At 37.0% G+C, this 16,083-nt stretch overlaps 2 protein-coding genes across 3 annotated transcripts; both read left to right on the top strand.

The window, feature by feature from the left end:
* Window positions 1–727: 727 nt before the first annotated feature.
* Window positions 728–7,554, top strand: LOC136443970 (uncharacterized). The gene is made up of 9 exons (XM_066441359.1): window positions 728–904; window positions 2,173–2,245; window positions 2,528–2,815; window positions 3,270–3,363; window positions 3,999–4,183; window positions 4,680–4,883; window positions 5,167–5,252; window positions 5,776–5,896; window positions 6,341–7,554. Exons 1-9 carry the CDS (start codon window positions 851–853, stop codon window positions 6,631–6,633), a joined length of 1,398 nt encoding a protein of 465 aa, XP_066297456.1. The 5' UTR covers window positions 728–850; the 3' UTR covers window positions 6,634–7,554.
* Window positions 7,555–9,222: 1,668 nt separating this feature from the next.
* LOC136443666 (tumor necrosis factor receptor superfamily member 21-like) lies at window positions 9,223–14,791 on the top strand. 2 transcript variants are annotated; one of them, XM_066440987.1, is made up of 8 exons: window positions 9,223–9,368; window positions 10,858–11,212; window positions 11,459–11,552; window positions 11,739–11,965; window positions 12,373–12,591; window positions 12,820–12,890; window positions 13,229–13,379; window positions 13,668–14,791. In XM_066440987.1, exons 1-8 carry the CDS (start codon window positions 9,312–9,314, stop codon window positions 13,865–13,867), a joined length of 1,374 nt encoding a protein of 457 aa, XP_066297084.1. In that variant the 5' UTR covers window positions 9,223–9,311; the 3' UTR covers window positions 13,868–14,791. The 2 variants fall into 2 exon arrangements, with proteins under 2 accessions (XP_066297084.1, XP_066297085.1); XM_066440988.1 differs by having other exon boundaries at window positions 9,226–9,368; window positions 11,739–11,950.
* Window positions 14,792–16,083: the final 1,292 nt, after the last annotated feature.

The raw sequence follows: 16,083 nt of genomic DNA on the forward strand, positions 1-16,083 counted from the left end.
TTGAAAGCAGGCAAAAACTTGATAGTGCCACAAAGGTTTGGTCAAATAGTATGATAGATGTATAAGGCTACCATACAAATGTATGTCTATTTGTGAATTACAGTATCAAATTTACAGCTACATTGTGTACTAAAGGTAAATAGGCTGAGATTTGGGTTGCATGGACATCAAACAATATAGACTATAACAGAATGCACTGGGCCTGTGTAAAATGTACATTGTGTATGAAATTACACTTGTCCAAACCCACCGATTGCAACAGGTGCCCTCATGCAGTAAATGTCTCATCATTTGTAAGTTTCTTGACAGACTAAACTGACACATTGATATACGGTCACTAAGAACACCTGTTGAGTTAATAACATGTCCCTGCTCTCTTTGTTTAATTCCGAAAGGTCAGACAGCATGCTGTCAAAGGCCCTCCAGCCTGGGGTCTCATGTTCAAGCTTTGTTTACCTCCACCACACCCCAGAAGCTTGAATAGCTGCACATTCAGTCACTCACATTCAAGTTCAAAGGTCATGAAAGGAATTGTTCTTAAGTCATTAGAAGCAACTCTATATAATCAACAAGGAGATTAATATCAAAATTTTTGTTTCAGACAACAATTTTTGACCTATTTCCTGACATTCGATTGTGCACCAGAAACGTTTGAACCTACAACGTATCTTAAAGCAAATACCTCGCTAGCCTTAGGGCTATGACAATACCCCATGACGTAAATGTAAACAGGTCCCATGATATCTGGAAGTCCCCAGAAGTGACATGTTCAGACATTTTAAAAGAATGGTGTGACGCAGGTTGAAATCTAAGGAGTTTCTAACCTTTCTTGGGGCTAAATGGGTCTAATATGCAACTGAAAAAATGGCTACTACTTTCATTGCTGATTCCGGTAGGCCTCCAGGTATGTTAAACACCTTTTTTGTAGTTACCAATTTGCATTTCTGCCTTGCCTGTCTTAACACATTCATAGAGCTATTTTCATGTTCCAGCAGAACTACATTGTATATTATGCTCAAAAATGTGTTCCATTTAACATAAAGGAATTCCTCTACTTTCGTTTGTATTTAACTGGCTTGCTCATTGACCTGGAATCCAATCTAATGTTCTTTTGAACATGGGTAAATACACCTATCAAGTTTACAGTTATTACAGTCATGGGAACCTACACCTGTTGAATAAGTCAATAAGGGGGAAAGTAAATTTAGAAATACTTGACAGGTACTGTTATATACTATAGTAATATTATGCTTTCCAACTGTTCCTGTAACGTTAACTCTTTTAAAACTTTATAGTTGATTAGTCAAAGTGCAATTATTGTTCAATCCTTTGTCAGTAAATTGGCTCCATATAGTGTACGTAATTGCATGCTTGCAACCAAACTTAAATTAAGCCAGTTATATTGCATTGCTCCTAGCAGACTAACAGTGATACATGTATTTGTGTCTTTTCCACTTAACCATGCTTGCCAGGATACAAACGGTAAACTCTAAAGTTTTATTTTGCTTTTGTGTTTGTGATGTTTTTATAGGATTTAAACAATGAAGAGATATAAATTTAAAGGGTACTTGGCAAGGACAAAACACACACAGATGGATTTGGTGTGCCAATTGATGTGCCAACATCTGCATATTTGCCACCAGGAGCCATAATTTTTTTTAAATACACATTTCACTGCTACTCTAAATGGCTCCATATATCAAAAGACAAATCATACAAGAGTTAAGCTTCAAATTTTTCAATTGTTACACTGCCTGGTGAAGGAGTGAAAATTTCAATCTCAATATACATATATTACTTACCTTCAAAGCTACTTATTTCAGGAATACACCTTAAGGCCGATCTGTATAGTAATAGGTGACGTTATAAGTATTTCTGTGTTTATTTAGTAATAAGATTAATTGTTGATGGAACCTTTTCAATACCAGTGTTATACTTGTGTATCATAGATTCATACTTTAAGTCACCTTAAGTTGATAATTCAATAAGGCATAATTGAGTGAGGCTTGGTGTCATACATTTGTATGTGTCGTCTAGGCTTTTTGATACCAGTATGTGAGCATTTTGTCACTGTCCTGTGGTGCTATTAATTAAGGTAAAATGTTGAATGTAACAAAATCGATGATTAAGGTAAAGATTGAAATTTGATGTCTAAACTCTGGTCACATTTAGGGAGCTGCTGCAGTAGGGTGTGATGATCAACACTACCTGGTTGACGGACATTGCTGTATCAAATGTCAAAAAGGTATCTTAACAACACTTGAAGTGATATCTATCAGTGTTGGAAATGATTCTAGGATATTACTGATAAGGAAATGAAATTTTTAACCTGCAAAATGTGGAGCACAATGAAATCCCTCCTACTGTTAAATATATATTATCTAATATTTTTCATGATGTTCAGTACTGATGCTAACAGTGTCTGGCCCCTCTTCTTTTGACTTGCATGAATTGTGTAGAGTTACAGTTAGGAAATTATGTAACCAACACTTAATGTTCATCATGTACATGATTGTATGTTCCTCAGGGTATCACAAAGTCCAGGACTGTGATGCTAGCCACCCCACTCAGTGTTTGCAATGTCCACGGGGAACATACACGGAGTTCGAGAACTACGTAGAAGAGTGCTTTGTTTGTGAGCACTGCTCTGAGGACCATGGCGTTGAGGAAAAAAGGCCCTGTCTGCCTAACCAGAACAGGAAGTGCCGCTGTAAGGATGGGTTCTTCTTGGAGCCACCCCTGGTTTTGGGCCAGACTGCTGACATGTGCAACAGGCACCAGGAGTGTCAACCTGGGGAAGGAGTAGTTGAAAGAGGTAGGTTAATCTTGAAAGTAAATTTCTGTGTGTGGAATTTCAGTATAATTTGCTTTCCAGGTTAATGAAGGCTCCTGAAAATGCGTCTACTACAGTAGCATACCGAGTCACATTGACCAATGAAACATTAATATCTTGGCAGTATTTTGATCCAGCTCTAAGTACGGAAATTGTGCAAATGATAAAACTATAATTGGATCATAATATTTCAATTAAATCTATGCAACTGGATTAAAACATTGAGAAATACCAGACGTTTCTGATGTCCATCTGACATCTTTCATCAGTGAACGAAAATGGAATACCTGGCTGGACATGGTTGTATACTATTAGATTGAATTGAAATATTATCTTCAATCCCTGGATTAATGATAAAAGTATAACTGGATGTCAGTATCTGTGTCTCTAACATTGCTATCTTGTTGAAGTTGTTCTGTCAATTTTTTATACACAGGTACAAGAAGGTCTGACACAAAGTGTGCTCCTTGTGCTGTGGGCACATTTTCTGACCAAGGCTCCAGAACCCAGAAATGCCAAGACTGGACTGAGTAAGTTCACAGTAGACTAATTTGTGCTACAGAATCTAAAACTACGGGCAACTGGCTCAAATTCACATTGCTCACTCTGACCAGCAGAGAAAAAACAAATTCATAACTTAATACAATTTTCCTACGAAAGACTAATTGAGGATTCAAAAATTTAAAATAAAATTAGAAAGTCAAGATTGACCATCAACCCAGGTTTGCTGTTAAACATGTTGTAACATAACAAAATGTATTAATTTTTTTTCTAGTACAGTATATTGTACTGAATGTTGCACTTACAGGTTTACTGTTTCTAATGCAAACATACTTAGGTGTTCAAATCTTTACTGCACTAAAATTAGTAAAAATCTATAGTCCATGATTGTGTCTTTGCCATTACCCCTCAAGCAATAAAATAATTCTCAATCTCACCATCAATTAATTTTGATTGATATTATACATAATCTACAAAATCAATATGAAAAGTAAGCAAACTGTTTGCCAGTGTCAAGTATTTCCTTCTCTTTTCATGCCAGGACTTGGTGTTCCTGGTATAAAGTACAGTACAACTTTAAGATCTCAACTTACTGTAATACAACATGCAACAATACTACAATGTACACAATCACACAATTTCTTCCTTTTTATATACCTTTTAGCTGTAAAAGTTTGGGACAGACGCAGATAATACCAGGAACAATAGACCGAGATGCAGTGTGTGGCTATGACAGTCTACCCTCCACAATGTCTAGATCTAGTACTGAGACAACCCGTATATCACCAACCCCTACTAGCAATATGTATGCCACTGTATCTGGGACAAGTGTGAAGGACACGGTATCAGGTGGGTAATAATAAATTCTATCATTTTGTTACACGTCAAAACATGAGGTCTGAGAGGCAGCATTTTTGAGGTCATCCAGTGGAATGCAAATAGCTGTGCATATTCAAGTGGTACAATTTGAAATAGTCATAACTGTGTTTGTTATCTCCATGAAAAATGGAGATATAGTTTTGGGTGAGTCTGTGTGTGTGTTTGTTTGTTTGTCTGTTTGTGTTTCCGCACTACTATAGTCAGCATAACTCAGGAACCTCTTGATGGATTATGATGATATTTGGTATGTGGGCAGGTGTTGTGAAGCCGAAGTTCAAGGTCGATTTTGGGCCCCCTGGTATGTGACCTTGTTTTTTCTGCAGGACATGAAGTTATCTTGAAGAAAAGAATGTATCATATAACGCTAAGTCATGCTTAGCACACATGTTTTTTCAATAACAAGTTAAAAGCTATAATTACGGCCCTCTTAAACTCTTCTCTTTGTTGTTTTTGTGAAATAAAACAGGGTCAGGACATCAGACCATGTCAGATGGAAACGTGGGGCATGCAACAACCAGCGGCAAGAAGCATGTGGACCATGGAGGCCTCAGCCACACCATCCCGACTCTTAGTACTGTAATTAGCATCCTATTGTTCATCATCATCGTGGTATGCATTGCAGTGTATACAGCACATCACCGCGGTTACCTCCAGTGTGGAACAAAGAAACGTACGTCCGTGCTATGTTATTCCTGTTGGGTGTTTTATCAACTTCAAAATAACTGAAAACATTACTGAAGACAATTCTAGATGTTTTTTAGATAATTCTATACTGTTGTTTTGTCCATGACATGCACTTCTAAAATTGGATCATACAATATCAGCAAGTAAATGTCTGTGTATCTTGCAAATATATGACTCAGTACTGTTTTCCATATCATGCTCTGATAATATTTTGACCCTGGGTATAGCATTAGCATGGCATTCAAAGTCTAGTGCTCTTTTGTTTACAGGTGCATGTGAGCCCAGAGTAGCCTACCACAGAAATCCTGCATATATGCCAGTTGCCAATAATGAGGAAACAGGTGCTATCACACATGTGAGTATTATAAATTACAGTATCTTTTTAGCCTATTTATTCATTTTTTGTTCACAATGTCAAATTCATATACATGTAGTATAACAGATGGTAAAGAATATGCATGTTTATATAATATGGTTTATACACATACATACTAAGTCTTGTAGTTACATGCATTAGACATCAAGACTAATATTATTAAATCAGGGCTTTTTCTAGAAAAATTGAATAAGAGGGAGCACACACAGGCGAAGGAGCAAAGTCTATGTATTCATGGAAGAATCGATCGCTGAAGGAAGGCTGTATGCTGGATATTAAGCTAAAATCTGAATTTGGCAAGGGGGCGCTGGGCTGAACAAGAGGGCGCAGCGCCCCTCTTTCCTGATTTAAATGAACCTGTTATTATGCAATCACTAAATACTTGGTGGTTCCTTCGACTCCCTTGGAAGTGCTATGATTCCAAACTATTTGCTATAGAACTCTAGACTAGTTTTCTGGCTGACTGTGATATAATGCATCCTATATCATTCTTCTTTCATAGGAAGATCATAATGGCACAGGAGAAACAGCTTGTAAACACCTAAGAGGACAGTGGCCAGTTCCCCATCCTGCACTTGAAGCCCCAACTAGTCTGCTAGTCCCAGCAACAAACCAGAATGAAGGTGACATGCTAAGATCAACAGTATATTGCATTGAGTAACAATGCTATAGATGGCATGTTACTTTTTAAATACCTTGTAGATGTTCCTACTTATGACAACTTCCTTTTTCATGACATAAATTACCTTAAAAATATTCAGCATGGAAAATACTTTAGAACATGATTCTCAAGGCAATTAAAACATTTGTTCTGAATGTTTATGTATGACTGAATTTCATTCACCAGTAACTGGCCAGCGGTTAATTGGAAAATTTGCATGATCGCAGGTTCATGCATTCAATTCAGTTCACTTACTAGTAGTATATCTACATAGTATGCAGACTGTATACATGTGCCATCTGTGCATATACTAGTACATGATGGCTTGTTGTTGGTGGGTTACTTATTATAGAATTGGGATGCAAATTGTAATAACATGTGAAATATGTCTTGTATTTCCTTAAAGGGCAAGAGCAAGAACAGCACTCTTCAGCTTCTGATGCCAACCCTCTCCAGATTAACATTACAGTCACTACCAACAGTCAGATCATTAACAACACAAAAAACACTACTGTGCATGACCAGAGTAAGATAGTCCATGACAATAGTATCAATGTTCAAGACTGTGGAGTTGTACCTGTTGGAAGCAACAATACCGTGAATGTTGACAAAAGCACCAATGATAGTAGCACTAGCACTGTGACAACAGTAAAAGGTAATAGTGGTGGTGTTCAAATTGGGGATAAGAATACCATGTAATAGAAGTGATACAGATATTTTGATTTTGTCATAATGCTTGGCATTTATCCATTTCATAAATTTTAAAGAAATTCAAGTCTCTTCATATATGCTGTCTTGTAAGTTACATTCACATTGATTGGAAATCCTTTTGAAGAAACAAGTCTGAATGCTTTGAAACTTGCTGTTTGCTTCTCATTCACTGGAAAATGTACATTTGTACATGCAACTATTGTAAACTTGTAAAAAAAGGAGTACTACAGTACTCTAACCATCTCATTTCATATTTGCTGTCAACATATACATACATATTTTATTTATTGCTATTCTTTCATTGTTTGTAATGGTAATGCATGATAAAGTTTTAAAAATTTGTATTATGTTTGTTAGCAATTATGTTCAGCCAAGGCGGTTTATTCTAACCTCTAACTTCAAGGTTTAGGTTAATTCTAACCTCGTTGGTTCAGCTCAATATAGTCAATAACATGTAATGACAGCATGGTATGTAAGAGTTGTAATCATTGTACTGAATTTGAGGATAGCAGGATTTAATGACAACAATTGGCTGTTGAATGTGTATATATAGAATAAATATATATATAGAGTAGATTATTTCGGCCTGTAGGAGTCCTCTTGATCTGATATATGTTTCAAAAGTTTGCATATATAATAATATCAAACTTTATTGCACAACAATTGTACAAGGTACAAAGTATGGCATCCAATGGTACATATATAGATAACATATATGCATTACTAAGTGTTTATGTGTAGTTCCTTGAAGTTAGTTGGTAGTTTATGGTTAAAGTACAGACTGACATTACCTAAATAGACAATAGATATTACCTGATGATGCTTGGAAGTAAAGATTTACTCCGATTTTTGCTTAACGCAGACAATCTGTTAATAAAAGACAACAAAGTGTACTGACACTTTTCCAAATGCTTTTCCTGCACAATCACTCAACAATGTTCTGCCAACTCTTAAATGTTTAGTTTGCTTCATGATAATACATACTCTCTGGTTTATCTAGAGATAAATTGGTGATCAGAGGACGAGCTGGGGGAGGGGGGGGAAGAGTTATTTGAGCTAAAATATAACTTAACTTACCTTTGCTTGATTTTTACGTGGCACCAACATGGCATTAGCTCTGACACTCTAGACGGTGATAATCTTCTAAAAAAATGAAACATATTGCTCTGGCATTTTGGCAGATCACCTTTCTATGATCGAGATTTGCAGAACACGTTTTATGGTCTTGGTTACTTCCGGGTTTCGAGATTTGGCGGGAAATATTATACCGCATCCAAACAAAATACAAAAAAAAAGGAAAAATACAGCTGCTCCTATCTTCTGCCATACAACATGAAAATGCTTATTTGGGTACTAAAATATACGTGTACAGTACAGTGCTTGTATCTTTGGTCTCAGATAATGAAAAGCTATATCTTAATAGGTAGGTTTGGGGTATGTTAGTTTGATGCTTTCATGTCAAAGGTCAAATTTTCGCGCGAAGGGAAAGGGGCGGGGCGGGGTGAAGACCGAGGATAAGTTTACCTGGCGGAAACTACCTGTGCGGTCGTGTCCTATTTAAGTCTTTTTATACGACGTAAGTTTCGTAACAGTCTATCAATAATGCGGTCCATTTTAACATGCAGGTTACTCACTTATTACCTACACATAGAAAATATAGTTTTTGCCTATCTGTGAACGTTCCTACAGGATACAGGATACCAGATACAAGATTAGACTCTATTGAAGGCTCCAGCAGGTTGTACATGGACGGCGGTATGCATGAGTGCATATATGGCTCACATATGCATGCATTGTGTGTTCCAGAACGGCTTCCTCTTCACACAGCCGCTAAGCATCTTCTTGGGTGAGTGCCTTAAGAGTGTTTTTCATCTCTTGGTAACTGATATGAAATGGTATAATTAAAAAAGCTTCTTTCCTTGCTTTTGTTTCTGAATACTTAGCTTGATGTTACAAACAGCAACCAACCCCAGACATCTGAAACCATCATGCATTCAGTCACAGAAAATTAGTAGATGGATGTCTAGGTCACATAAATGTTATGCTACAGGTGTTACAGCCTGGTAAATTGTATTGTCACAGAGACCTTTATTCAATATTCCTTTCTATATGATTAAGCAAGTACATGTAACGTTACATAACAGCAATGTACCTCTAGGATAGGAATCACAAATACGTCTACAAGTAATTTACATGGTTTGCACTTGATAAGTTTAGCTGTAAGTGTAAGTATTGATTCAAGCCATAGTTTGTTTACAGATTGTTTAATACAGCCCATAAAATGAAGTTAACACTGACTAATGTTTGTATGGAATTGATAACTAATTGAACACACATAAACCTCTACACACACACCGTAGCTGTCTGTTACAATTTTCTAAACCTTAAAATGCAGCATTAAATGTTGTAAATTGAATCTTGGCTATTTACAAGTTGCGCCAAGCTTGTTTTACCAGTAACAATAAGAATTGGTATTGGCATAAAGAAGCATCTCGAACCCAGGATTTCCCACTACGTCCAAGGTGCCCTGGGCAGGAGATTGATGACTGGGGGGCTTTCCAGTAACGCATGCGTACTAGCCACGTATGTCAACCAAGGGCTCCGACTGTCACGAAATCTGTAGTTTTATAGCTATTGTCGTGTATTAGTGCTTCAGCCTCAGGGATATGAGACTCAGGGCTCTACGCACCTGTGTGTTAATTGTTCTTCTGTCAGGTCAGCAGGTGAGCGTGTTAGAATATATCGTTTGTATCTCAAATGTTCGCAAAGTTTGTTTGGTTCGCCATGCCTATGCATGGCTGCTTCCGGGTGTAAGTGCGCAGTGAAATTTGTATTGTTTGTCATGATGTACACGGTTGAAGTGTTTCTAAAACATCTAGATTAGGTCGTCTTACTTGTGATAATGTGGAGCCAGAGTCAACTTTTTTTTTAGTTCGACATGTTTGGAGAGCAGTAAGTCAGAGCATTTAGTTATACACTGGGATTTATATACTGATCATGGGAATGTGTGCACCTGTCGCCATGATTTGTTATACATGGTGACCTATTGTATACATTTCCTTCCACTATCTAAATAGCTTTGCAACATGGAACGAGCCTGCTGGGACATATAAATGTGTGTTGTTAAACATATGTCTGGCTAGTTATTTGATATCTGAAGAGTCAAGTCAAAGCCTTTATTTCAGCTTGATGGCTTGTTCCGCCATTTAATGGCCACTTATACAATAGTTATACAGTTGAAATAATGCTATTGGTAAGTAATACTAGTATCATCTATATGAATAATTTATGATGGTATTGTTCTTAAGATCTAGGATGACATTGATATTTATAAGATTGTTTGCATGTTATGACTTCTGAAATGTAACTTAAGGAATACAAGAAAATATTTGCCTGGTCTGAGTGCCTTAAAAGGCTTACTTAATAGATTTCATTGTTCAAGAAGGCTTTTAAAAACAATTATTAAGATTAATAGCTACATGTATGATGATGATACCATGGGTTACATTGCACTGACTAATAGCTTTTGTGTTATCATCCCTGTTTCTGGAAATTTAAGGAAGGCTACGGTAGGAGCAGAAAGTGGTAATCATCTAGATTTCTTTAGATGTTGTGTTTCAAGTTGCACATGTGGCTGTGCTTGTTAAATTTTGCACCAGTAAAATGTCTGTAGAAAAGAACTCAAAACCCTTCAATAGCGCAAGCAGAATGTTATAATCCACTTTGGTTTTTAGCTGCATTTTTGTAAATTCATATGAAGATTGGACCATGGACTTTCCAGAATAGGATTATTTTGTTGAGTGAGTGAGTGAGTGAGTGAGTGAGTGAGTGAGTGAGTGAGTGAGTGAGTGAGTGAGTGAGTGAGTGAGTGAGTGAGTGAGTGAGAGTGAGTGAGTGAGTGAGTGCTGAGGAATGAAAGAAAATAAAGTTTTTCTTTTATAGTTGCTGGTGCTTTATGTAGTTTGTTGAGTCCCCGCAACTGCTAAGCTTTCAGTTGCTAATGGTATACACTCAGAATCTGATGCTGTATTTCTCTAACATGCAGCTTGACTTACTGCTGAATGTTTTAATTTATGTTCAATGGTGATGTGGTGGAACACCAATTTCCATTTTTGTTTTTAAGAATCAAGCACAGTTGCTTTGAAACCATAATAGTTTTTGTGCTGAGCGCAAAACTTTCACAAGTTTAAACTTCTTTTTCTTTCTTGTTAGGTTGAAGCACCCCCAAAAATATGCAATGAGATTACAGAGTATATCCACGGGGAACTCTGCTGCAAGAAGTGTCCTGCTGGAACATATCTTAAAAATGACTGTCTCCAAGACCATGGTGCACCAACCTGTGACATATGCCCCCCAGGCACATACACTGGATTTAACAATCACTTGCGGGGCTGCCTGCGGTGCCATATTCCATGCAATACATTTTTTGGGTTCATAGAGACAAAGACATGTCAACCTTATCACAACAGACAATGCCGCTGTGAGAAGGGAATGTACAGGGTTCATGAAGTATGTGTGCTAGCTGACCGGAAACCCTGTCCACCTGGACAAGGTGCTGTCCAAAAAGGTATGTTGTAATTATAAATTTGATGTTTTGCTGACTTCAATAAAGGCAACACTGCAATTTTTTATTACCAGAAAATCTTGATCAAATTGTAGAATCTATTGTCTTTAAGGACCAGAGTATACAATAGTGTTGCCAATTTCCCTTTATAAAGTATTATACAAGTCATGTACTAATTATTTGAAAATTGGAAAGTTAATTTAATGGACTCTTGGGAATCTGACTGTTGTTCATTCAAATTCCATGCAGGTACTCGAAGGTCAAACCCGGTATGTGAGGACTGCCCACCAGGGACGTTCTCAAGTAAACCATCCCTAACCAAGGCATGTCGAACTTGGCGAAAGTAAGTTGGTTTAAATTTTAGGCTGCTTGTTGTCTTAGACGAATATAATTGTTTCCATTAGAAAGCTATTATTTTGTCCAGGTATGTAATTGATATCTAAGCTGTTCAACTAATTGGTAATACTGAGAATTGCCACAAGTTAGATACTGATTTCTTACTACATGTATATATGTTTACTTTGTTCAGCTGTACAGCAAAGGGACTCGAAACAAAGACAAGTGGAACATCAACCAAGAACGCAAAGTGTGGAGGTCCCCTTGTTCCCCAGCAGACAAAGTCAGTCACTACTGCTATTCCAGTGATGCCAAACGCAACTTCTGAGGCAGCTACCACAACAGCCACCACAGCTAATCCTTCTAAAGGTGTACCAACATCCAAACCTCCACAGACAAATCCAGGTAAAAGCACCACTGGTAGGAATCATTCGTTATGCAATATGTACATTGTTATCTCAGAAGTGGACTCAACCCCTGAAAATCTTCACTAGCGAAGCCAAGCAAAGGAAACATTGTAACAGTTGTATTTCTATTAGAGTATTTATACCTTTGCCAAGACGGCAAATCTTTTTAATGTGATGGCGATTTTAGGGCCAGACTGGATAGCAAAATACATGACATTGTACAAAGGAAATGTTGAAATGCAGAGAACAATTGTTTAATTTATGTACTTGTCCCTTTGGATACCTTGGATACATTATGCCCTTGATTATCTTTGATTATCTTGATTATTTCATGTGGCAGCAATTTCAACTATATTCAAAATTAACTCATTTTTTTTCATGGTGCTGATTAGAGCTTTTACACTTTTTTTTTATTATCAGCTAAGGTAGCTACGGAAGATGATGACACCAGTCTGGGACAGGTGCCGAAAGATTTGGACAACAGCATTAACAACAACAACAACAATGTCAACTACCAGTCCCAATCTTCACAAGTACTGCTTGTAGTTCTCGTCTTCATTGGTGTTGCCATCCTTCTGATCATCCTTATCGCTTTGGTTTGGAAAAAAGTGAAGAAGCAGCGACAAAGGAGAAAACAAAGTAAGATATTCCTCAAAAAGCCACCGGAGCAAAATGCCCCACGCTCATATATACGTGTAGAGCCATTGGTGTCTAAATAAGAAACAATAAACTTGTAGCTTTTCTTTAGTTGCTGCACCATACTACAGTGTTGTGCCTTATCAATTTAGATGGATGAATTACATTGAATTTTTTACGTACTATTCCTTTTCAGTTTTTACTGATAAGGTCTCTTCTTCTACTTTACAGATAATCCCACTCCTACCCAGGTGCATGATGGACCTGCTAGAGAGCAGCTATTGGACCCACAGGATGCACAGGTACAGAACATGTCTTAAAAACATTATTTGAATTCTTTAAGATGGTAAATTTACTGTAATTGACAAAATTATCACATCTTACATGTATATGTACATGTATGTATGTCTATATTGGTAGTCAAAGACAATGTTATATTCTTTTGTGATTGTTCATTCATGTACATTATTACTATACAAATGTACCTATATGTGCTTTCTGAGTTTTGCACGTTTAATAACAGCTACAGTGGTTATGGCATGGAATGCAGTAAGTGTACATTGTGATTGTACATGATCCTGTCCTCTATGCATTTATTTTCTTAACATTATGTTACTGTTTGGTACATGCTGACATCCAGGACGGGGAAGGTGCTGGGGTGGGTGGTCAGGCCCCTGCAGAAGGTCAAGGTCAGCTGGAGGTAGCTCCGAGAACTGGTGGTGTAAATGTCAGCGCTGTGCACCGACATGCAGGAAGTCCTGCAGCTGATCATCAACAACTACAGCCCGTTGGTATGTCTGACATATATTTCTTTCAACTTGCTTAAGGATTGTTGCCAAATCTTTTGCATTTGGTTACGTGTAATAGTCAAAGAGTCTTCAAGTTGTCACTGTGGTGCAAGCTATTAAGTGACACTGTTGCTACGCCATGTATTTACAGTGGGTTACCATGCAATGAATTGGTCTTGAATTATAGTAATTAATGGCACTGACATATATGTATGACAACTTTTTAGCTCTGTAATAAAAAAGTTGTCAGTTAGGCATTGGAGAACTTTTTTTTTTTTAATTCCACAACAGATGCAACCATGATACAGATGCAAGTGGCTGAAGGAACTACACACGTTGATGCCAGACGACAGCTCGTCATCTATTCTCAGTCAACTACAATACAGCAGCATAATGATTTTGGAAGCCCAAACAATGTGCAAGTTGGACAGGGTAACCAAATCAATGTTGGCATTGAGAATGGTGTAGCTGAAGAGTTGGATGAAGAGTAAAGGTTGTAGTCAGTTATTTGCATCTTAAAATACTTAGTATCAATATAATGAAATGGTATACATGACTTTTTGATTGTTTAACATTTGTATGGAGAAGTATTCTGCTGCAGCAGTGAATTTGTTGTATTAAGAAGACAAAAAAGATATTTGGAGACAATGGCTTTTCAAAGGTAACAAGAATGCTGCAAGGAGTTACATTTTTTGAGTACAAATACACCATATGACACCATATGAATGGCAAAGATGTCATGCTCTATGTAAAGTAAAGATACCTTGTGATGTGGAAGTATGATATATGATTTTGAAGCACTGAAGGTTTAGAATACTGTAAATACTACTCTAAACTTTCATGAATATTTGGTCAAGTGGTAGGATTGTGCAAATACGGGTATGTACAAAAATTGAATTCATTAATTTAATTAATAAAAATTCTCTAGTGTCAGTAATTCGTGGGTACCAAAAAGTATGTGTATCGTTACACTTGTAAGTTGTGGTTCGTCAGTGGTTTTGAGAGAAGGCTGTTTTGGGTAACCTGTAAATTTTTTTCATATATGCACATCTTTGGTTATTCAGGAGATGTCACTAACACTGCTTTGCTGTAGTTTACTTTAGCTACAACATTACATTGTACAGAGGCTTGTGCTTGATATTTGATAGCATTGAACCACACTTATAAATGTCTAGATAATTTATCATGGGATAATTCATTTTTTTCAGAAGGTGTACATGCATATGAGAAGGTACATGTTTAACAAAGGATGGGCAGAGGATGATAATTTTAGCTACATCTTGTTGTACATTGTGTACAGAGCAGTGTGTTTGGAGGAGAATTCTATTATAATGTTATTTAAGGACAGAAGGACAGTTATTGCATAATGTTATTCTTGCATTGCCCATCTTATGCCAGCAATTGGTATGACCTTTGCAACATATTAACAAATCTACTTCACCTTCAGAAATGTCTTGGTTTCAAAGAAAGGAGATTTTCAAAACACTCACATATTGTTCATTTTGGAGACTCTTGATAATGAGATGTGAATGTATAAACTTGTAACGTTACATGTAATATACGAAAGCCACAGTAATATGCAGTATCTGAGTACATAACAGCTTGAGTCTCTACAACTTACATACATTGAGGATTTTTCTGTTGACCTTTTTTATTCATATTTCGAGAGAACAATGAGAATACAGTCAGTGAACAATGTTAGTATACATGTTTTCTGACTATGGTAATATAAGTGTAACTATAACTGAAAAGCGGCGATGATGATGATGATGATGATGATGAAGAAGAGTAAGAATGTGGAGATGTACCTGGTCCAGTATTTTTGGTCTGTTAAGGATAATACAGTGCTTACACAAACTGACATATGGAGAGCCAGTGATAGAATATAGATATGTTCTTACACATCATGCACATTTAGTGTTGGGCACATTGTATGTTTTTCTTGGCATATGTAACAGAAAGTAGCAGTTGCACAGCTAGCTATAGGTTGTTTACACTGAAGTAATATTAGTCATGATGGACTCTGTGTTGTTAATTCTTTTTCTTGTATTAAAGTAAGTTACAGAACGGTTGTTTGCGAACTTCTCATACCGAACCAGGCCATTATGCCTGTAATTCTCAACTTGCTACTTAGAATTTAAAGTGCCAGGTGATGCTAGACTATACAACTGTAACACAGTAAGACATAAGGTTAATAGATAGACTGTCTTATTGCAAACAATATACTGTGTGCTTCTTCAGGTTTACTCAAATTGCATGATGAACAAGAAATGATGTTGAAACTTAAGGCTAAAAGAAATATCTACAAAAACAGCACTCAGTGTGACAGATTTAAAAAAAATGATAGAATTACTTCCTTTGTCAGTCTTCCTGTAGTTTGGTATTCCTGACAATGTTACCAATAAAGTAAAAGGAAAGATCTTATTTTCTACACACCTTTGATAGCAGCCCATAATCTCCAAGCAGATCTATCAGTGGCAATGAGTGAGTGAGTGAGTGACAATTGCAGTATCTAAAGGGAAAAAGCAGTATTATTGGCCACTGGCCCATTCCCTCAAGACTGTAATCAATGTTCATCAATGTTCATCCAAACATCCCTTCCCTGTCCTTGGTGCTGAACAACATTCACACATCCATCCCAGTCCTTGGTGCTGAACAACATTCACACATCCATCCCTGTCCTTGGTGCTGAACAACATTCACACAC

Source organism: Branchiostoma lanceolatum, chromosome 10 (assembly GCF_035083965.1).
Source record: "Branchiostoma lanceolatum isolate klBraLanc5 chromosome 10, klBraLanc5.hap2, whole genome shotgun sequence".
In the NCBI taxonomy this organism is placed as follows: domain Eukaryota; kingdom Metazoa; phylum Chordata; class Leptocardii; order Amphioxiformes; family Branchiostomatidae; genus Branchiostoma; species Branchiostoma lanceolatum.